The sequence below is a fragment of the Arachis duranensis genome, chromosome 4 (genome assembly GCF_000817695.3).
Source record: "Arachis duranensis cultivar V14167 chromosome 4, aradu.V14167.gnm2.J7QH, whole genome shotgun sequence".
NCBI classification, from domain to species: Eukaryota; Viridiplantae; Streptophyta; class Magnoliopsida; order Fabales; family Fabaceae; genus Arachis; species Arachis duranensis.
The window spans coordinates 121,039,026-121,062,544 of NC_029775.3; the positions used below are offsets into that span (position 1 = coordinate 121,039,026).

Consider the following 23,519-nt stretch of genomic DNA (forward strand, 5'->3'; position numbering starts at 1 on the left):
TATTAATTTTTATTCATATAATATATAAAATAATTACTATATTATTATTATATTATAGATTAAAATTTACTAATTTAAATTTTGTTTTTATTTTTAATATAAGTATTAGAAATAAATAAATTTTTTATAACAAGATGTAGTGTAACAAAATATATATAATATTAATTAATTTTTAAAAAATTCTAAAAAAATAGTTTTTTCTAATAAAGTATTATTAGAAAATTAACATTATAAAAGCTAATTTCAACTAATATGATATAATAGGTTATTAAATATATTTAATACAAAACACATTAAATATAAATTTTTATTGAGTTTAAATTTTAAATAATTCTTAATTGAATTTCGAATATTTTTATTTTAAAGAGTTAGATATTTTAACATCATTTTTTTTTCGTATCTTTCTAATTGAGTCTTTGATTTTTTAAATTATAAACCTTATTTATAATTAAGCGTAATGTTTTAACACCACCAATTAGTCACACATATAAAAATATAAGAACAATTCTATTGTCATAATTCTAATCTAAATTTATAAGCAATACAATACAATGAAACTATATATAATATAAGCAATACAATGAAACTATATATAAGTAATATAACTAAATTTTATCTATATCTATAGTCACATTTTATAAATAATATAATCAAATTATATTTATGTTTATAATTAAAATATGAATAAAAATACAAAAAATTATCATGATGGTTAATTTTTTTGTTCATAATTTTTTATTATTTTTTTGTGAAAAGTTTAATTATTTTAATAATTAATTATTTTTTAAAAAAGGTAATTAAATAATACAAAAAAATCTTATTAAGAGTAATTTATTTATATATGATTAAAAAATAATTGAATAATTATATATGATAAAAAATTAATATTATTAAAAATAAAATTAAAATTTATTTTAAAATTAAAAATAAAGTTTATTTAAAAATAAAATTAAAAATCATGTTTTTTTTCTTTTTTCCAAAATTTATCTAGGAGTAATTCTATAAATATTTTATGATGAATAAAAATATTAAACTCGTATTAAAATTTATTCTAATAAAATTTATTTTTATTCTACTAAATGTTAAATAAACTATTGAAATGAATTTTGTTTCCTCCATGACCAAATAATTTATCATTCGAATTATATATGAATTAAATTGATAATATGAGGGCTAACACTACAAAAATCGATAACAAGGTTAGGGACTTACAAAATCTTTCTTAAGATCATAGAAAAAAAGTTTATATTTGTGTGATATATAAAACAATTATCATATTATTATTATTATTACATATATATATATACGAGCAAAAAAAGTCCAACTGTTTTAAAGTAAATTTTTTTTTAATATTTGATTAAATGTTCTTGTATTTAGTATTTTTTTTTAGCACTTCCTCTTAGTTAAAAATATAATCATTATAATTTTTTAGTTATTATTGTTAGGGGTGTTTACATATGGGATATAGCTAAAATTTTGATCCAATCCGCACTAAACTCGTTAGATCAAATTCGATATTCGTATTTTTTATGTTTGGATCAAATATCAAATATATTCATAAAATAAAAAATATTAAAAAATTTTATTTTTATAAAAGAAGTCAATAATTTTTTTGTTTACTTTTTTAAACATATTTACTTCTATCTGATTAGAGTGTGGATCCGATTCGATCCAATCTAATCATCTTATAGATCAGATCATATCCACAAATTACAGATCGAATACGGATAAATATTGTGAATTTATGGATATGATCTAATCTATGAAAATCCCTAACTACTACTATAGGTTCATTGTTGCAAAAGAATGCTTCTTTTATTATAAACCATTATTAGATCTTAATTACCATTAAAACAACTTAATTGTCAACAAAGAGATAACAGTTATTGGTCTCTGAAATTATGTTCGTATTTCAATCCATAGTTGTAAAAACCGAACCGGACGGATTGATTCGACCGAAAAATTAGTGAATCGAACCTTAATCCAGTTCAGTTTACTCCTTGGACCGTTTAAGAAAGAAAACCGGTGTGAACCAATCAGAACCAGATTAAACCAATGAGAACCGGTGCAAATCGGTCTAACCGAACCGGTCTGCTTGAAAATTTTTTTAAAATGTCTCCACCAGGTCTTGAAGAACCTTGGAGCAAAAACAACCTCTACTTGTCACTTAGCTATTGCACTTCTAAGTATTATATTTGACAAATACTAATTATATAGTATACATAAATATCTAATTTAATTTAATATTTTTTCTATTTTTAAAATTAATTATATTTTAATTATATACCATTATTAATATAAATATAAATTTCACTAAAAATTTATTAATTTACTTGATATATTTTATTACTAGTATTGTGATTAAGGTTATTTGTTTTGATATTAGTGTTAAAATCTACTGATATTATAGTCAGATGATAGGCTTTGTGAATTAATTATTTTTTATTGTGTCAAAATAAGATACTATAGTAGTATTAAAATTTTATAGTTTTTTTATATTAGTTATTTTTAGATGTTGATACTTGATTCTTCATAAAATGTTAGTGAAGATATGTATTTCAAATTTTAATTTTAAGTTTTTAACTATTTTATATTTTATATTTACGTGAGACCGGTTTTATCGGTTCAACCAGTGATTTATCGGTTGAATCAATAAACCAGTAAACCAGTAGCTTGACCGGTTCGATCACTGGTTCGGTTCTTACAACTATATTTCAATCTAATTTCAAAAAATTTGATTTACTCAATTTAGTCTCCCAACATAATAGTTATAACTCACATCGATTCCTAATCTTATTTTTGTTACTGTCTCACAAAATCGTTAACGACATTCTGAGATGGACTAACGATTGCTACATTACACATTCTAACGACTATTTGATGTGACAATTGATTTTTTTTACCTTAATTTTTTTTCAACTAAATACTTAAAACCATAATATGAGTCACAGATATCTAAGTTAAAAATCAAACTAAGTAAATTGAAACTTTAAAAATCATATTAAAGCTCGAATATAACTTCAAAATAGAACTTTAACTTATGTAGTGATTAATTTAAATGAGAATCAAATAAATCAAAATTCAACATAATTTTTATCAATGTTTTCAAATTCGAAATTTCTATACCAAAATTAACTAGGATTTTTCTTTAAATTTAAAATTTAATGAAATAGTGACTTTAATTATCTTAATCAATGTCTTAATTAATTACTTTTATGTCTTAAAAAACTGTATATGAGAAGAAAATAATTAATTTGCCTACTTTAATAAATAGTTATTTTACTAAAATGAATGAAACTATTTTTTTAGAATTTTTTAAGAACTAATTAATATTATATATATTTTGTTACACTACATTTAGTTATAAAAAAATTATTTATTTCTAATGCTTATATAAAAATGAAAAGAAAATTTAAATTAGTGAATCTTTTAACACCCTAACTTTCAGCACGTCATGATCATACCAAAAGCAAAGCGTTACTGACTTGTTTTCCTTATTTACTATTTAATTATCAACTTATAATTTATTTTTCAAATAAAGACTCTAATTCAATAATTAGAGATAATCAAATTAATTTTCTTTAAAATTATAAAATAAAGTTCAAAATCTAATTATTCAAATTAACACATATAAAATTCTCATTGTTTTTAAGTCACTAAAGCTTTAAATCAATAATTAAAAGTACTCAATTAATACAAAAATTTCTGAAAATATGCTTTCGAATAAATAAAATAAATAATAAATAATTTATTATTTAATTTTTAAAATCTGGAGTCTTACATCCTATCTCACTTATAAAAATTTTCGTCCTCAAAAATTGATATAAGATAGAAAAAATTTGCATCAATTTCACTTTCAAAAACATAAAAAAAGAAACTGAAAAGTTTGGCACGTTCAGTTTTGTTCAAATGTGAAAGAAATCATATCTTATGAATGACAAGATATGGTCAGAAGTAATTCAAAGCACTTCTTAAGAGGGAAGTTCGAAACAACAAATTTTACTGCAAACAATCAAGGAAGAGTTGACATCAAACCACGTTGGCACGAATAAGAATTATATGTTGAAACGAAGTATCCCCTAAAACGTAACTTAACTTCTAACGTTCCCAAACCCTGTGATTTACGTTTACTTATTACTTCTATTTCGTCTATGATAACCCATTAGTACTATCATATACATAAATCATTAGTATTAAGTTGGGCAGACCTAATACCATGAGGTATGCAATGGTAGACTAACAGCATTAATCATCAGACAGTCATGCATATCAAATCTAAATTCTTGTTATCAGAACAAGTCACTAAACATGACAGACACTCAGAGTATGCAATAAAGCATAGTCAGTCCATTCTCAAGTCTCTAACAGGAATTAACTGCTCTGATATCATAATGTAACATCCTAATTTTCAGCACATTATGATCGTACCAAAAGTAAGACGTTACTGACCTGTTTTCCTTATTTACTATTTAATTATCAGCTTACAATTTATTTTTCAAATAAAGACTCTAATTCAATAATTAGAGATAATCAAATTAATTTTCTTTAAAATTAATAAAGTTCAAAATCTAATTATTCAAATTAGCGCATATAAAATTCTCATTGTTTTTAAGTCACTAAAGCTTTAAATCAATAATTAAAAGTACTCAATTAATACAAAAATTTCTGAAAATATGCTTTCGAATAAATAAAATAAATCATAAATAATTTATTATTTAATTTTCAAAATTTGGGATCTTACAAATCTTAATCTATAATATAAATAAATAATTTAATAAAAAATTTAATAGTTAATTTATTATCTTTTTTGTTTTAGTCCAAATTAAATATTTTTTATTGTTTTTGAAAAGATAATCTTTTGAGAAATTTAATAATATGTGATGAAAAACACCGAATAAATTATGCAAAAAACAATTAAAACACAATATAAAAACATTTTTAATAAAAATTGAAATAGGCATCTTTATCTGAGTGGTCACCTACTATAATTATATATATCAAGATTAATTTTAATCTACGGTAAAATATGTGAATTAAGAAATAACTTGAATTTAACTTCCTAGAATTTAATTAAGATAATCTCGATTATCTCATTCTTGGTGAGTTGTGATTTTTATACATACATATCCATAACAAAAAAAATGTATCTCAAATTAATAATAAAATTTCGATATACAATTTTCACACATCAATATTTTACTATAAATATCGATATTAGGCATGATAATTTTGTCACACTTGGTCAACAATATTCTTAATCTTTATTTCTACTAATAAATCAATAATAATACAATGGCCAACAAAAACTACTCACTTCACTTAGTTCTTATCGTGGCTTGCATGGTCACTATGACGGTGACGGTGACCGGAATGCGCATGATGACAAAGACTATACCTAGGTCATCATGCAATGGAACAACAATAGAAGAGTGCATGGAAGCAAAGAAGAAATTTGAGATGGATTCAAAGAGCAACATGGAGATATTTGAATCAACGGACAAGGATATAGGTAACGGTGCAATAAGGAGGAATGGAATTCCATGTTCGAAAAAAAATAATACCACCAAGAATTGTAGCCCGGGTTCTCCTGCCAACCGTTACAAACGTGGCTGCAATCTTATTACTCAATGCAGGGGTGGTGGTGGTGGTGGTGGCCATGGCCCCCCTCCACATGGTTAAATTATTTATCATTATCTTCTTCTTAATTATTTCTTTAGTTATCTAGCTAAGTGTATGGTTATTCTTTATATATCCACTTTGATTGTTATAAGATCCATTATTAACGGCTATTAGTAGTAATTTGTTTCATATAGTAGTAATGTTATAATTTGGCTTGTTTTGATTTAGTTTAATATTCTATGTAAATATGAAAAGTTTAATAAAATAAAAGAAGAAGAAGAGTATTTTAATTTAGCTTATTTTCTATGTTACATTTAGCCTCTTTTAGCTTACTTTTATTGTTATTTTTTTTAGCTTTTGTCTTTGATTATTTATCCTGTTATCCATAGAAGAATTTCTATTAATAATGTCCCTCTGGTAGTTTTTGTTTCAGTGAATATGTATTATGTAGTTTTTGTTTAAACACTTGGACGTTAGCCAGTTCACCCAACACTGACAAGTCTTGCAGTGTTTATGTAAATAGAAAAAAAATTATTAATTTTTAAACAAAAATTTTTATATAAAAATAATTTTAATATTTTTATTAAAGTAAGTGTCGAAAAATAATCTGACTAATATATTTAGTGAAAAAAAAATAAAAGTGATATAATAAAAAATTAGTTAGTATTAGTTTAAATATTAATTCAATATGAGAAAAAAACATGTATAAGTAATGTAATGCGTATTCTAAAAATTTAAATAAATTATTCTAAATTATAATAGAATTAATAACCACAACAACTATAAAATAAAAAAAACAAAAAAAAACTCTCCCATATTAGGCCCAAATTATAGCCCATGAACATATTAGGCCCAAATTATAGCCCATGGCTTTATAGTGTAAAACAAAATATAAATTCCGTTGCGAATGAGTCTTAGTTCACATGGCATATCTCCCCGTCTTCACCTCAAAATTTGGAGGTTTAAATTCGACCGGTTGTAATTAGGGAAAAAAATGTGATAAGTGTGTGAGGAGTGTGTGGGTATATTGTGTACCTAGGATTGAGGGTTGTCCAATCCATCGACAAAAAAAAAATGAATTCCGTTAGAGAACTAATGAAATATTTGTACAATATGTATAATGGGCTATTTATTTGGTTCAATATGAGTTATAAAATGAACATTTAAGATAAAATACTACTAATTTCTCAAACACAATACACCCATACTATCCAAAATAACAATCCAGATACCAAAGATAATAAACATCTGATATTCTACTGAATCGAACATCTCTAAACCCTATTATACACATTGTACAGATACTCCATTAGCTCTCTATACTTTCTCGCAAAATATAAAGAAAAAAAATTAGAAATTGCAAAACATATGAATGAAGTAATTAGAACTTGCAACGAAGTGTTATCCATTTTATGTGAAATTGATAGTTAAAAGTCGTTAAATAATTTAACTAAATTATTATTTAATAATTTTTAACTATTAATTTTACGTAAAATTATCTATACCTGAATTTCTTCTGTATATAAATTAAACTAAAAAAAACAGAAAAGAAAGAAGAGTATTACAAAATTGACAATTATTACATGGGATTTAATTCATGAGAAGCGACCAAGGTCTTAGAAATTTCATATATAAGCCTTGCTTCAAAAGCATCACCAGAAAAACGCATAAAAAATTGACAAGGTTTTGGTATCTTTTTCCCACCAAACACAACAATATTATTGTGAGTGTTCAATGATCCTATGTTGCCGGCTAACCTTAACATGAAGTTCATATAAGCATTCTTAAGCTTAGTCAACATCTTCAAAGGTGATCTAATTATCCATCTAAGCTTTGGAAGTGTTCTTATCCTCCAATACTTTCCAAGCCTTCTTTTTAACCGCTTTATAGACTAGGTCCTCCTGCCAACCGTTACAACTGTGATTGCTGTGCCATTACTCGATGCGGGGGTGGTGGTGGTAGTGGCGGCGGTGGTGGCTCTACCCATAGTTAAAATATTCATCTTATTCTTCTTCTTAATTATCTAGCTAGGTTTAATTTATGGTTATTCTTTGTATATACACTTTGATTATTATAGGACCCATTATTAACCGCTATTAGTCGTAGTTTGTTTTATATAGCAATAGTGATATAATTTCGCTTGTTTCGATTTAGTTTAATATTCTATGTAAATATGAAGAGTTTAATAAAATGAAAGAAGAAGAAGAGTCTTTTAGTTACCTTGTTTTCTTATTACCATTTAATATCTCTTATTATTATTATTATTATTATTATTATTTTAAGCTTTTCTCTTTGATAAGTGTAACAGCCTAGACCACCCGCTAGCACGATATTGTCCACTTTGGCACACAAGGCCTCACGGTTTTGTCTTTGATGATAAGGATGCTAGCCGAAACCCCCCACACTCACTCGTCAAAACGCGTCATGCTAGGGAAAGGTATTCACACTCTTATAAGGCATGCTTCGTTCTCCTCCCCAACCGATGTGGGCCTTACAATCCACCCCCCTAAGGGAGCCCAGCGCCCTCGCTGGCACATCGATCCGGGTTTTGGCTCTTATACCATCTGTAATAGCTCAGACCACCCGTTAGAACGATATTGTCCGCTTTGACACACAAGACCTCACGGTTTTGCCTTTAACGATAGGGATGATAGCCAAAACACCCCACACTCACTCGTCAAAATGCGTCATGCTAGAGAGAGGTATCCACACCCTTATAAGGCATGCTTCGTTCTCCTCCCCAACCGATGTGGGCCTTACAATCCACTCCCTAAGGGAGCCCAGCGCCCTCGCAGACACATTGATCCGGGCTCTGGCTCGGATACCATCTGTAACAGTCCAGACCACCCGCTAGCACGATATTGTCCGCTTTGGAACACAAGGCCTCACGGTTTTGTCTTTGACGATAGGGATGCTAGCCGAAATCTCCCACACTCACTCGTCAAAACGCGTCATGCTAGGGAGAGGTATCCACACCATTATATGGCATGCTTCGTTCTCCTCCCCAACCGATGTGGGCCTTACAATCCACCCCTAAGGGAGCCCAGCGCCATCGCTGGCATATCGATCCGGACTCTGGCTCTGATACCATCTGTAACAGCCCAGACCACCCGCTAGCACGATATTGTCCGCTTTGGCAGACAAGGCCTCACAGTTTTGCCTTTGACGATAGGGATGCTAGCCGAAGCCCCCCCACACTCACTCGCCAAAATGCGTCATGCTAGGGAGATGTATCCACACCCTTATAAGGCATGCTTCGTTCTCCTCCCCAATCGATGTGGGCCTTACAATCCACCCACTAAGGGAGCCTAGCGCCCTCGCTGGCACATCGATCCGGGTTCTGGCTCTGATACCATTTGTAACAGCTCAGACCACACCCTAGCACGATATTGTCCACTTTGGAACACAAGGCCTCTGGAATATGATGCTTCTATTTTTAGGCCAGGCAATGATACTGTTCAAAGGGAGATTGAGGTTATGGCAGACCCTTCCTTAAATGCAACTAAAGAAGTAATCATTGAAAGTGAAGTTCTAAAGGAGCATCAGCACAGAATTCAATAATAATAACGCGACAATTGGCATTGGTACTGAGTCAATGAAAGAGGCTTCTGAACCTGTACGTGCTACAAATAAGCAAAAGAAAAGTAAGAGATCTTTGATTCATGAAGCTGATGTTATGCAGAAGAAAGGGAAGAAGAGATCATCAAATTCTCATGAGACACATTTGACTTCATTCAGGAAAGATGCAGAAGCATATCCTTCCAACATTCAAGGGGGTGTTGAAGAGAAAGTTTATGAAGATGGTATAGTCTCTAAAGATATCAGCATGAGCAAACCTACGCTTGAAAAAATAGAGATTGGAACTGATGCATCCTTAGAAGGCATTCCATCTAAAGTAAAGAAGTAAAAAAAAAAACACAACCGTACTGATGTCGAAACAAAATTACAACCTTCTGGTGTAAAGGAGCCAAAGGAACCCAAGCAGTTGAATGAAGATAATTTGAATATTATTCTTGACCTGTGCAATGAAAGTGAGGTTGGTCTGACTGATAGAGCTGAAGTAAAAAGAGAAGTATTACAAGATGATCCTAAGCCAATGCAGTTGGAAGAGTGTACACCATCTGAACAGAACAATAAGACTGAAGCAAATATCAAAGAATCAAATGTGACTCCAAAACCGTGAGGCCTTGTGTGCCAAAGCGGACAATATCGTGCTAGCGGGTGGTCTGGGCTGTTACATATGGTATCAGAGCCAGAGCCCGGATCGATGTGCCAGCGAGGGCGCTGGGTGTATGGCCCACATCGGTTGGGAAGGAGAACGAAGCATGCCTTATAAGGGGTGGATACCTCTCCCTAGCATGACGCGTTTTGACGAGTGAGTGTGGGGGCTTCGGCTATCATCCCTATCGTCAAAGACAAAACCATGAGGCCTTGTGTTCCAAAGCGGACAATATCGTGCTAGTGGGTGGTCTGGGCTGTTACAGATGGTATCAGAGCTAGAACTCGGATCGATGTGCCAGCGAGGACGCTTGGCTCCCTTAGGGAGGTGGATTGTAAGGCCCACATCGATTGGGGAGGAGAACGAAGCATGCCTTATAAGGGTGTGGATACCTCTCCCTAGCATGACGCGTTTTGACGAGTGAGTGTGGGGGCCTTCGGCTAGCACGATATATTCCGCTTTGGCACACAAGGCCTCACGATTTTGCCTTTGACGATAGGGATGCTAGCCGAAGCCCCCCACACTCACTCGTCAAAATGCGTCATGCAAGGGAGAGGTATCCACACCCTTATAAAGCATGCTTCGTTCTCCTCCCCAACCGATGTGGGCCTTACAATCCACCCCCTAAGGGAGCCCAGCGCCCTCGCTGGCACATCGATCCGGGTTCTGGGTGTGATACCATCTGTAACAGCCCAGACCACCCCCTAGCACGATATTGTCCGCTTTGGCACACAAGGCCTCCGGAATATGATGCTTCTATTTTTAGGCCAGGCAATATTACTGTTCAAAGGGAGATTGAGGTTATGGCAGACCCTTCCTTAAATGCATCTAAAGAAGTAATCATTGAAAGTGAAGTTCTAAAGGAGCATCAGCACAGAATTCAACAATAATAACGCGACAATTGGCATTGGTACTAAGTCAATGAAAGAGGCTTTTGAACCTGTACGTGCTACAAATAAGCAGAAGAAAAGTAAGAGATCTTTGATTCATGATGCTGATGTTACGCAGAAGAAAGGGAAGAAGAGATCATCAAATTCTCATGAGACACATTTGACCTCATTCAGGAAAGATGCAGAAGCATATCCTTCCAACATTTAAGGGGGTGTTGAAGAGGAAGTTTATGAAGATGGTATAGTCTCTAAAGATATCAGCATGAGCAAGCCTACGCTTGAAAAAATGGAGATTGGAACTGATGCATCCTTAGAAGGCATTCCATCTAAAGTAAAGAAGTAAAAAAAAGACAACCGTACTGATGTCGAAACAAAATTACAACCTTCTGGTGTAAAGGAGCCAAAGGAACCCAAGCAGTTGAATGAAGATAATTTGAATATTGTTCTTGACCTGTGCAATGAAAGTGAGGTTGGTCTGACTGATAGAGCTGAAGGAAGAAGAGAAGTATTACAAGATGATCCTAAGCCAATGTAGTTGGAAGAGTGTACACCATCTGAACAGAATAATAACACTGAAGTAAATATCAAAGAATCAAATGTGACTCCAAAACCGTGAGGCCTTGTGTGCCAAAGCAGACAATATCGTGCTAGCGGGTGGTCTGGGCTGTTACAGATGGTATCAGAGCCAAAGCCCGGATCGATGTGCCAGCGAGGGCGCTGGGTGTAAGGCCCACATCGGTTAGGGGGGAGAACGAAGCATGCCTTATAAGGGGTGGATACCTCTGCCTAGCATGACGCATTTTGACGAGTGAGTGTGGGGGTTTCGGCTATCATCCCTATCGTCAAAGACAAAACTGTGAGGCCTTGTGTGCCAAAGTGGACAATATCGTGTTAGCGGGTGGTCTGGACTGTTACAAATGGTATCAGAGCCAGAACCTGGATCGATGTGCCAGCGAATGCGCTGGGCTCCCTTAGGGGGGTGGATTGTAAGGCCCACATCGGTTGGGAAGGAGAACGAAGCATGCCTTATAAAGGGTGTGGATACCTCTCCCTAGCATGTCGCGTTTTGACGAGTGAGTGTGGGGGGCTTCGGCTAGCATCCCTATCGCAAAGGCAAAACCGTGAGGTCTTGTGTGCCAAAGCAGACAATATCGTGCTAGCGGGTGGTCTGGACTGTTACAGATGGTATCAGAGTCAGAGCCCGGATCGATGTGCCAGCGAGGGTGCTGGGCTCCCTTAGGGGGGTGGATTGTAAGGCCCACATCGGTTGGGGAGGAGAACGAAGCATGCCTTATAAGGGTGTGGATACCTCTCCCTAGCATGACGCGTTTTGACGAGTGAGTGTGGATGAGTTCGACTATCATCCCTATCGTCAAAGACAAAACCGTGAAGCCTTGTGTGCCAAAGCAAACAATATCGTGCTAGCTGGTGGTCTGAGCTGTTACAATAAGTTATCCATAGAAACATGCAAGGATGCAAAGAAGAATTTCTATTAAAAATGTCACTCTTTTTTTTTTTTGTTTTCAGTCAATATGTAGTTTTTGTTCAAAGGCTTATACCTTAGGTTACTATTGTTAAATCTTTCTCTTTAATCATCCTCATTTCTCTCTATATATGAAAACTAGTGAAAAAAGATAAAAAATGATATAATAAAATTAATATTAGTTTAAATATTAATCCAATATAAAAAAAACATGTAATACGTATTCTAAAAATTTAAATAAATAAATATAAATTATAGTAGAATTAATAACCACAACAAATATAAAAAAAAAGAACTCTTCCTGTGCGTAAGGAAGTATTACAAACTGGAGAACACAAATAGGCCCATATTAGGCCCAAATTATAGTCCACGGACATATTAGGCCCAAATTATAGCCCATGGCTTCATAATGTAAAACCAAAAAAAAAACAATCTTAGAAATTGGAAAACATACGAAGTAGTTAGAACTTGGAACGAAGTGTTATCTATTTTCAGCTACGCAGCCACCGGGAGGGAGTGAGTTAGTTACGATGAAAACCAAAGCTGACAATGACTCCTTCTGGACTTGGAATACCAACGATAACAAAGGGCAACAAGGTCAATTCCCAGTTTCCAAGTTCCTCGGTAACAACAACAACAGCAAGTCTCAGACGTTGGTGTTGGGTCCTGGCTTTGGTGCTGGTGTCGGGTGCGGTGCTGGCTTAGGATTCGGTTTGGTCGGTGGATTCGGTTACGGTGGCTGGCCATTCAACCACCTTAGGTTAGTTTTCGGTCTTGGAATGGGTTGTGGTGTTGGATTCGGGTTCGGGTTCGGGCAAGGGATTGGTTACAACTTTGATTTCCAAACTCGTAAGTCTAGAAAGTCTAAGAAAAAATTTGAAGATTCCAACAAAACCATTGTTATTCAGATATGATATGATTATTGTTTTTCCACGTTATTGCAATTTTCAACTTTTTCTTCACCAAGTAGTAGTAACTTGTTCTTATGAATTTTTATTCTGCTTAATTATGCTATTGAATTGTTAAATTGGAATATTTGTTTATCCCATTGAAATGCCATCAATCTTTGTTCACTTTTTAATTGAATTGAATTGGACTTTGGCTTAAAAAAAATTGAATTTTATTAGTCAAAACTCAAAATGCATAGTATTAATGATAAATTTATTTTGGCCTAAATAAATAGGAAACATATATTGCTAACTAAATTAATGATCAATTTGGTTCAAACAATTGTTCCCTTCAAGTTTCTAACGAAATACAAGGTAATTACTAGTGACTATCGAGTAGAAAACTAATTAAGATTCAGCACAACTGAATTAGTGTAAGTGGTAAGATTCTAGGATGTAGTTACTAGTAGGATCTGATTTACAAAGTGGTTAATCTATCTTGTTCCAGATTCAATGTCATTGAATGTTGAGCTATGATTCCGTGCTAAAGTTAAACCCATACACCCATGGTTGTTCTCAGCCTGAGACTCTGTTGACTGGCCTTGTTGACCAACATTTTGAGCACTATGAGCTTGTGTCACACCTCCTGCTTCTTCCAACATCTTAAAATAAGCATAAGGTCCCCATCCTGCACAATAAAAACATCATATCAGGTGGTTGATTATTTGCTTCATAAAAGATATAAATTTTAGTTGTCTAATTTGACTGTAACAATAATGCATTTTTCATTTTAGTTGTCTAATTTGGTTACATAGATCAATTGACATCTATTATATGCTAGTGAAAACTCGCATACAGTTGTCTTCGTGTGATGTTGATAGTTGGGAATTGTTAGATGACAATTTAGTCTAACATGTGAAATCATCTAACGGTTTTTAACTATCAAGTTCCCGTGAAGACAACTGCATTGAGTTGTCACCTTATATGCTATCATTAAGAAAGGAAAAAAATGTACATATGCGAGCAGACACAAGCGAATTATTATATTATAAATCATAAAAATATGCACTGAATGCAATACCTTCAGAATGATAAGGAGGGGGAAAAAACTGCAAATAGCAAAATGTAGCTACTATAAGCCCTGAAATAAGAATCATTCAGAGAGAGTCAAGGCAGGCACCAACAGTTGTAAGTAGCATTTTCATCTCTTTTTTGGTAAACTTAAGATGCATAGTTAAGCTACTGATCATTATAACTATTGATATACCTAGAAGACCTCCGGCAAACACATCCTCCCAGTGGTGCCAATAATCATCAACTCGAGAAATACCAACGAGCGACGCAAAAAGTAGAGGTAGAAAAACAAGGCAAAGTTTCGCTACATGGCCTGCGCGATCAAATGCTTTTATTTTCCCAGATAAGTACAATGATAAGAACCCTAGACCAGCAAATGACCCTGAAAAAATAAACAACAACAACAACAATGAACTGAATTTCAGAAAATTATTTGAATGGAGTTATACTTTTTCCACTATTCACAATTCTACATACATGAAGTATGGCCACTTGGGAAGCTCTTATGCCCTTCCTTTATGATGTTCTTGTCACCATGGCATACTACATTTCCCAAAGTATCATAAACCTAACAAGAAGCTGTTTATCAGAGATACAGCAGCCATAAAGAATTGGTGGATGCTATAGATTTACTCGTGTTGAAGTGGAAAACCATTCACCAAAACAATCACTTAAGACCTAAAATTCAAGAAGGACATACATCCTTTCCGTCTGGGAAACATCGCCAAAAGAAGTCTGGTCGAGGTCGACCTACTGCGTCCTTTATCGCGTCAGTGATTACTGCTGTTACCAAAATGGAGAATAACAGACCTGCAGAAGCAAACGATTTCCTATCATTGGCTCTAGCTGTTTCTAAGGAATTTAATAAATCAGTGTAGTTCAAAAATTAATACCTAGTATGGCATGGTGAAGATCATAGACATCTCTCCTTCGGATATAGACAACAAGAAAGATCACCATAGGCAATAAAACTGCATATAACTAACCATGCCAAGATAATGAATAACAATGTAGCCTTGTTAGCATGTGTATTCAAGAAAAATGTGTAATGTTAAGCTTTAAACTTACAGGAACCGCCCAAACAGGAACTGTATTACTCTTGAGTGGATATTTGAGGTCAGTCATCATATCCTTCCCGACATAGCGATAGAAAGGATGGATAATGTCCAGGATGGCCACAATCAACACAAGGAGCAAGAGGATGAGCCAATCATGCTTGTGTGTTCTCGCAACTGCGTATCCATGAGAACTCACAGTATGTGAACCAAGCTGGACTTCCCTCACTCTGAGTTCCTAGAGCAAACAAAATCGCGATTGTTCATCAGAAGAACGCCGAAGCTAAACTATCAAGTGTTTGTTTAATACACACCAATAGATGTTCATCATGTCTATACAACAAAAGCAGACAACCAAATTTAATTGTCCCTTAAAATTTTGCATTGTTACACTGTATATCTTCATACACTTTATACAAGGGCAACACAACTAACAAATGGAGGTCATCCATGAAATTTTCGTCTCATTTTTACCAAACACACCCTAAATGATTATTAGAAGGTAGAAACTTAGATTGTACATCAATCCATCTGACAGAACTACTTGCATAAGAACATAGACACATGTTAAAAGCACTCTATATATCTTTTTCAAAGCCTGTCTTAGTGGCTAAGACTGAAGAATCTTCTTTAGCTATTCAACAAAATCTTAGCTAAATTGTATACCTCTCCATTTGTGTCTATCAATGGTAAATTAACGGATGAAAAGTGAGCCCCAGCCGCAGCAGAGATCCGCGGCATCCTGCTTGATAAATCCTAGCCTCCTAGGTAAACCCCGAAGAAAGCAATTTCAGGGGGCAAAATGTTGCAAAAAAAATACTGTGATTTGCTTTGCTACACTTAAAAAATTTTCTGTGGTTTAAGAACCTGGCAAACCCTCTATGTGTATAGCACACAGAGCATCTCAAATATTCCTGAAAGTTTGAATCAGTTTAATTCAGCACGAATGGCAGTGTCTCCAGACCCATATGCAATAGCACGTCTCCATCAAAAACAGTAAGCACACTCAAAGAGAAGTCTTAAACACCAATTTGGTTCAGGAATTCCATAAAATCACCACAAAACAAGATAATCCAATTAAATTCAATACACAACTGTAAGCTTCAAAGTTAAGCCAATCCAATCAAAACAGATTAACATAGCCTGCTACCCGTAAATGAATCACAATTCTCATGAAAGATACAGAAAAAAAAAAAATCAAAAGGATGTTATGAGGTAAAGCCAATGAGTGATTTCAAACTAAATTGAGTTAACCTGGATTCAAAATGCATAGATTTCAAATGGAAATGAATATAAATCAAAGTGAATTTCATTCCAAACATGCATTCAAAACTCATAAAAAGTTAAAAACAAAATGATTATATAATAAAGGGCGAATTTTTTTCGCAAAAAGTTGACATTTCTACTATACCCAATTGATATTAAGATAAAAAGTGAAGAACTTTAGCGTGTACGGACCTGAAGGCGGGTTGTAAGATACTGAAAACGAAAGAAGGCTATGAAATCCGACAAGGCCATTGTGTGAAGTAACCAAAAATCAAAGAACTCTTAGACGGAGAGAAAGAGAAAGAGAAAGAGGAGTTGTAGCAGTTTCAGAGAATAAAGGGGTATCGAATTTCAATTAAAGTTTTAAAATTTAAATTTTTTTGTTTACACACGGAAAAATAGGAGAGTTAGAAAGAGGATAATTATGATGCAGCAGAGCAGAGATTCAAAGGCACCGTTTGGTTTCTTTAATTTAATTACTTACCTTTGTGAATTGAAGGAATGGGTTAGACACTTAGACTTCTCTCTGTATTTGTGGAACTCATACTCAGATTCAGATTGGATTGGTCCCCTACATTATAGGGCTGTATCTTAACTAACATTTTGCAACAAAAGGAAGCTTCTTAAGTTCCAATAGAAAACCATAATCAATTTTAGGATAATCTTAAAAGGGTAAAACTTAGGTGTAGCTGAAATAGTTAAAGTCGTTAGATGAAAATTTAATCAAATCAATTAAATCATTTAACAGTTATCAACTTCATGTGAAGTCGATTACACTTTTCACCTCTTAAAAGTGTTGTAGATTTGTAAAGTCAAAAATCTAAGGGTCATTAATTTTTTATCTCTTTGTTTTATAAACTTTTCTCATTTTGATTAATCTAAATTTCTAATTATATATTCTTTAATTTATAATTTTTATTAAGTATTGTATGAGTTTGATTAATCTATTTAAGATAGAAGAAAATTTAGGATATCAGTATTTTTATTAAAATTTGGTCCGTACTTAATGAGTAAGAGAAAAAACGAATAATCTCACACTATTAGATATAATCTCATACTATTAAAAATATTAATAATGACTACAAATCATAAAACTTGCTAGTCCTTTAGCACTCTTCTTAAAATAATTATGAATTTTTTTTGCTATAAATATATTTTTTTATTCTACCAACTGTTTAAATTTAGAGGATTTTAATTTTTATTGTATAATAAAAAAAATTGATAGTGACATAACTTTAAAATTCGTTAAAAAATCTTAAAATCTCAAAATATCTCTCTATCTCTCTTTCTCTCTCTAATTTATCAATTTTTTATTTTAGACAAATTTAATTTTGTGGTGATAAAATAATTATAAAAGTAAAATGTCTTAGTACTGTCTAAAAATTTATATTGTTTATTGTGTCTATTTTTGTTAACAAAAGTGTTCATATTGAATACTATTTCAGTCTTTCAGACATTAATTATTTTTAAACTATAACATAAAAAAATCCATAAGGAAATGACACAAATTAGAGACAAGAAAATATAAAATTATTTCACACTATTTTTTCTTTAAGTTGGAGACCAAAATTATATAAATTCCCGAAAACCTATTTTTTATTTTTATTCTGCCCTAATTACCAAACTGAGATATATTCTTGTATATTACTTGTTTGTAGGAATTTTAAGGTTTATTTGTCTCTTTGTTGCTGCATGATAGAGCGCTTTATTTTACTCTAAATTGCAGAAGCTTCGATCCATGAAGCCTCTATTGAGTTGGTTATAAATGAGCTCACTGAATTTGGGATTATAGATGTCAAATGGTGGCCAATTATAGTGTCAACAGAACTTTGAATATTTAACTCTAAATTTTACTTCAAATGATTTTATCCGCCATAGTTTTAATCATATAGATTTCGAAACAAAATGATAATGGTTTCTACTTTTCCTAGCTCAAAGAGTCTAGGACCAAATGATGCCACACTTTCATCTTGACTATTACTTATTTTATTCCTAAAGTGTAATAGTAAGCCAAGAAAACTTGAAAGGGTTAAGGGAAATAAAGAAAATAAAATCACAAGATTAAAGAGGTAGGAAAAGAAAGGAAAACTTAGTTCCATGATAGGAATCAATTATATGGTTAACACTATTAGAATTTAGAAATGTTGGCCTCAAACTCTTCTCTGCTGCAAAATTTCAGCAGTTATAAAATACAAGAGTCCTATTTTTCTTATTTTGCTTTTCATGTCCTAGTGTTCTTCTTGCCTCTGAAAAACTTGGCAAAATTTGGGATTACCTTCTTTCTAGTCTTAACCGGGAAAGGACTAACAAGCCGAGTCGCAGCCGGCGAAGAGGACTTTTGAAACTTCATTCTCCTGGCAGGAGTTATGCTGCCATTGGATTTGAAGCTCCTTCTAGACATGGCTCTCTGGAAGTTCTTGGAATTACTTCTTTCACGTTTCCTTGGCCAATTCTCAAACTCTTCACTACTAACCCTTCTTGCAAGAAACTTCTCTTCTGCTTGCTTTTCCATCAATTTGGTCTCCTTAAGTTCTTTCTGAGCTATTTTTGTTTTCATTAGTATTTCTCTCTCACTGGCCTTGAAAGCTTCAATCCATGCCTGAGCTGCCTCTACTTTCTTATCAGCAATTTCCTCGGCCGCAGAGGCGTGATTGGTTAAGTACTCATACTCAAATTTTGAGATAGTAATCACAGAACCATGCTGTGATGATGAAGCTCTTTCTCTCATTGTGTTCTCAGCAAGTGTCTTCAGCTTCTCTAAGGCTAAAGCCTCTGAAGTTTTTGCTACTTCTAGCTCTTGCATGGCGTCTCGCAATCTTTCCTCAGTGATGTCAATCTCAGACTCAATCTTTTGTATCTCTGCACTGGTGGCTGTAACCTCTTGACTTATCAGATCCTTTTCCTTCTTTGCATCGTCCCGTTCAGTCTTGAGATTATCAAGGGTATGTGTTAGACTCATGAGTATGGATTTGGCCTTCTGTTCAGCTGCAGACACAGATTCTAGTTTAGATTTTGCTCTTAAGAACTTGGAATTCAGATTAAGAACTGTTGAATCAACTTTTCCTTCTTCCTTCTTTAAGCGAACCGTCTCGGCTGTGACATGATTCAACTCATTTCTTATGACATCCATAGACACCATAAACTGAAAACCTTCTTCTTTAATCAAAGCCAGTTCTTTCTTTGCTGCTTCCAATTCTTCTTTTATATTTTGTGACATCATAGCAGTGCCTTCTGATTCCTCTTCCTTCGCGAAACCTGCTTCAAATTGCTTAATACCTTCATCTCCTTTAGCCCTCTTCTCATTTTCTTTAACTGAGTTCAACTCATTCTGCAAGAGTTCAACATCTGACATAGTCACAGCTAATTTCTTTTCAAGCTCTTTGGATTCCTCTATCTCTTCAATGGCCTGCTTCATTTTCTTCCTCATGCTTTCCAATTTCGCCTCATGCTCATTCGCTTCCTTTCTTCTTTGTGCTTCAATTTCTTCCAACTCTTTCAAGGCTTCAATCCTTGCAATTTCAGCAAGAACTTGCTCTTCATTGGCTTCCTCAATCTCCTTCCTAAGCCCTTCTGCAGTTCTTGAACAATTCATCATCTTGGAGCTTGATTCCTCGAATTCTTTCTCGGCTCTGGACTTCTGCTCCAACACAGAAGCCACATCAAGCTTAAGCTTGAATAAATCCCTCTTAACACATTCCAACTCTCTCATCACATTAGCATACTCATGATGCTCATTCCTTTTTACAACCAATGCACCATCTTGGTTCTTTCTCCTCCTCTCTAGTGTTGCTATGTCTCTCATTTGCATCTTCGCCTTGTTACTCGATTCCTCGATCAAAGAAGACAGACTTTTCACTGTCTTCTTCGCATTAGAAAGCTCGGATTCTGCCCGAGCTTTCGCAGATTCTGCTGTCCATCTGCTCTCTTTATACCGGCCAATATCGTTTTTCACTTTGTGTAGCTCTCTTGTTCTTGAAGGTGGCTTCTGAGAAACACGTGATGGAAACAAAAAAAACAAGTTACAACATATTAAACTTTAATCAAACAACATGAAGAGAGGTTTTAACTTTTAATTTAGTATATTGTGTTATAAATTCTAAACATACCAATGAAGGAGCATTATCAGTACCAGCAAGCCTTTCATCATACAAGTTAACTGCATCTTTAACTGATCCAGCTCCTCTTCTATTACCAAGCCTTGTGCCATCCATCTAGAGCTGAAAAAAAAAAATGCAAATCCAAAACTGAAAGGTTTATATAATTCAGATCACTATAATGCAGTAGCATTTATTAGAAATTCCAACCCCCAACATAAAGCAAAAGTTTTCTTTTTTGGTGTCTTTAATTTCTGCTATCTGAACATTCTACTATGTCACATTTATGTACTAGAGTAGTAAAACATCACAAAGGGAATCATATGCCATACCTGATTCTGTTTCTTAGAATCTGCTGAAACAAAAATCAAATTTTTGTGAAGAATTTCTAAGCTCAAATACAAAAAGAATAATGGATGCAAGATGGCATAAGATGGAGGGAGTTTCAATGACTGGCTGGTATTGGACATATCGCTACCTATCCATTTATGATTATTTAATTTCTATTTAGATTTTTCCAAAATTCCATTACACGTTTTACAGAGTCATTAATTTTTGTTCTAGGGACCACCTAGATTTCACTTTCACTAGTTTTGTCTGGTTTTATAATAGTAAAGAGTCCCTTCACTTAAAAACTGAAAACTTGTGCCAACCAATGCTTTTGTTATGTAAAATATATAACTTTCTGATGTTTACTATTTCAGATATCTTGAAGAATGTTATTGTCTTATTGATTTGTCTTCCAACAAGAAAGAGAACAATCAAATCATGGATCAAATAGAGCATGCAAAATGTTTGCTCTGTACAACAAACTTATTTATCAAACTCAAGACTTCATTCTAACTCTTGAAATTTATGTAAATTTATCAACTTTGGACCAAAACTGTGAACTTAATTTGAGAGTAATTGTCTTGTGAAAACCAGACAAGTCATACAACAAGAACTGATTAAGAATTAAGATGACTATGTTTTTTGTCTTTTTGATGAGGCTTTCCATTTGGGCAGAAGACTTGTGACATTTTCTAAAGTTGTCTTGTCGTTAAGGAAAAACCATGGCTTTACCACAAAGGAATCTTATGGCTTAAGGATAATCCACATCTTCAAATACGGATCTATTAAATTGAGTCTTCTACATGTGACAACCAATGTGGCCATGCATTTATAATAAGAAAAAAAAAAGAAGGACCAATGTGGCCATGCATTTATATTAAGAAAAAAAAAGGAGGGGCCCTTTGCAGTTTGCAATAATAACACAAGGTGGATTGGGCTATCCGGCTATTTAAAAGTCACTGCTTTTGTCTTCATCTAAAGACTTAAAAGTTAAAACCATTCAAAATATGAAAAACGTTCTGACAAAAAAAAAGTTTTTACAGTTCTACTTCTATAATTACATTCAAGCAGTTAATATAAAAAATAATTATTTTTATTAATATAATATTACATAATTAAATGTATATAAAATTAATTTATATAAAATATCACAAAATTAAATTCTTAGAACAATTATGAAATTTTATACCTATGTATGATGATAAATACATGAATACAATACTAGGAGTTAAACAATTAGAAGAAAATTGTGATGAATTATATTTGTCCAGCAGAAAAATAAGTGGAATTTTCCTCTTATTTTTAAACCTAAACAACAATTTTTAAACCATAATAATCAGTAAAAAAAAAAAATTGGAATTTAATTGTGATAGTAAAATAGTAAAAAAAGGACCGCGAAGGAAGCAAAAGTCATGTGAGATGTTACCGACTTCGCAGACATTTGAAGATTCACCGGGACTCAACTCAACTCAGCTCAACGCATAGATCTCTTACCTTCTTCGCTTAATCAATGGCTTCTCTCATCAGAAACCGTTAAATTTTCTCATCTGAGATTTCCGAGTACATTAGGAGGAAACTAAAATGGACGTGGAGAGATCGTCGCTGTGCAACTGCGTTGTCAACTTCCTCTTGGAAGAGAACTACCTTCTCACGGCGTTCGAGCTCCTCCACGAGCTTCTCGAAGACGGCCGCGACCACCACGCAATCCGCCTCAAGCAGTTCTTCTCCGATTCCTCCCTCTTCCCTCCCGATCAAATCTCCCGCCTCAATTCTCTCCGAGGTATACCTTCTCAAATTCTGATTCGATCTCAAATTCAGCTTCTGAATCCCTAATTTCTCCATTGTTTTTTTTTCTGAAATGTTAGCAGAGAGTGAAATGTGTGTTGATCTTGACTTTTGACTTAGTAGTGACTAGTGAATGCAGCTGGAACTCCGAAAATTCAGTTACAATAACTAACTTCTTTAACTAACTAACTAACAGGTTGACTTATCGTACCGTACATTTAGATAAATGTAGTAATTCTGAACTCTAGGATATACTTTTTGGTGGGAAAAGAATTTGATTTGAGGTGCGAAATCGAACAGAAGTTAAATTAACATGCTGGATTTTGCTGCTAAACTAATGTTGAGTGATGTGGAAACTGTTGGCATTGAAGCTTCGAATACTAATAGTAAAAAAATGAGTTCTCTGTTTCTGAAAGTACCCGACTGAAGATTTTTCTTAAGCTAACTGATTCACATAAGGTTCAGTATCAGTTTCCTTTGCGCTATGGAGCAGTGACTGTTGTGTCCTCGGTGAGATTTTACAAGGGGCAAAAAAGCATGTGCCAGGGGTCCTATTCCCGGGGTTCTCTTTTGACTATTTCCCTATTTAATTTGTGAGAAAGAACAGCAGAGCAGTACTAGAGAAGCATTGTATACAGCTTGATAAAGGAACGAGTTATGCAACACAGAAATTACAAAAGCAATCCTGATAAGTGATAAGTGATGCAGGGAATGTATACTTTCATAGATTCTGCCTTTTATATGTAAAAGAATAGAAGAAATATCCGGCTTCTATTGGGTAGAAATAAAATAGCAAACTGGGAAGGACAGTGCATAG

General features: G+C 33.3%; 3 protein-coding genes across 9 annotated transcripts in view; 1 reads left to right on the forward strand and 2 right to left on the reverse strand.

Annotated features, from left to right (window-relative positions):
* Window positions 1–13,355: 13,355 nt before the first annotated feature.
* On the reverse strand, window positions 13,356–17,092 carry LOC107486923 (putative lipid phosphate phosphatase 3, chloroplastic). 6 transcript variants are annotated; one of them, XM_052260918.1, is made up of 10 exons: window positions 16,978–17,075; window positions 16,095–16,141; window positions 15,894–15,991; window positions 15,241–15,465; window positions 15,066–15,153; window positions 14,873–14,982; window positions 14,650–14,740; window positions 14,366–14,554; window positions 14,180–14,239; window positions 13,356–13,786 (listed from the first exon to the last, which is right to left on the reverse strand). In XM_052260918.1, exons 3-10 carry the CDS (start codon window positions 15,966–15,968, stop codon window positions 13,593–13,595), a joined length of 1,032 nt encoding a protein of 343 aa, XP_052116878.1. In that variant the 5' UTR covers window positions 15,969–15,991; window positions 16,095–16,141; window positions 16,978–17,075; the 3' UTR covers window positions 13,356–13,592. The 6 variants fall into 6 exon arrangements, with proteins under 6 accessions (XP_052116878.1, XP_052116879.1, XP_020997006.1 ...); XM_052260919.1 differs by lacking the exon at window positions 16,978–17,075 and adding an exon at window positions 16,686–16,965; XM_021141347.2 differs by having other exon boundaries at window positions 15,894–16,141; window positions 16,978–17,092.
* Window positions 17,093–18,571: 1,479 nt separating this feature from the next.
* On the reverse strand, window positions 18,572–21,058 carry LOC107486921 (protein PLASTID MOVEMENT IMPAIRED 2). 2 transcript variants are annotated; one of them, XM_016107493.3, is made up of 3 exons: window positions 20,920–21,058; window positions 20,600–20,710; window positions 18,572–20,478 (listed from the first exon to the last, which is right to left on the reverse strand). In XM_016107493.3, exons 2-3 carry the CDS (start codon window positions 20,702–20,704, stop codon window positions 18,715–18,717), a joined length of 1,869 nt encoding a protein of 622 aa, XP_015962979.1. In that variant the 5' UTR covers window positions 20,705–20,710; window positions 20,920–21,058; the 3' UTR covers window positions 18,572–18,714. The 2 variants fall into 2 exon arrangements, with proteins under 2 accessions (XP_015962979.1, XP_052115936.1); XM_052259976.1 differs by lacking the exon at window positions 20,920–21,058 and having other exon boundaries at window positions 20,600–20,876.
* Window positions 21,059–22,341: 1,283 nt separating this feature from the next.
* LOC107486920 (uncharacterized) overlaps window positions 22,342–23,519 on the forward strand; it is an 8,507-nt gene continuing 7,329 nt past the window's right edge. The window contains exon 1 of the mRNA XM_016107492.3: window positions 22,342–22,697. Coding sequence (XP_015962978.1) covers window positions 22,499–22,697 — 199 coding nt within the window. The 5' untranslated portion in view covers window positions 22,342–22,498. The remainder of the gene's footprint in view (window positions 22,698–23,519) is intronic.

Excerpts from the sequence above, each read along its gene's own strand:
- LOC107486923 (XM_021141347.2), bottom strand. The coding sequence starts at position 15,968 with ATGCCGCGGATCTCTGCTGCGGCTGGGGCTCACTTTTCATCCGTTAAT. Across the intron at positions 15,466-15,893 it reads TGATAGACACAAATGGAGAG|GAACTCAGAGTGAGGGAAGT; the intron begins GTATACAATTTA and ends TGTTTGCTCTAG. Across the intron at positions 14,240-14,365 it reads GTTTGCCGGAGGTCTTCTAG|GGCTTATAGTAGCTACATTT; the intron begins GTATATCAATAG and ends TTCTTATTTCAG.
- LOC107486921 (XM_016107493.3), bottom strand. The coding sequence starts at position 20,704 with ATGGATGGCACAAGGCTTGGTAATAGAAGAGGAGCTGGATCAGTTAAA. Across the intron at positions 20,479-20,599 it reads CTGATAATGCTCCTTCATTG|AAGCCACCTTCAAGAACAAG; the intron begins GTATGTTTAGAA and ends CGTGTTTCTCAG.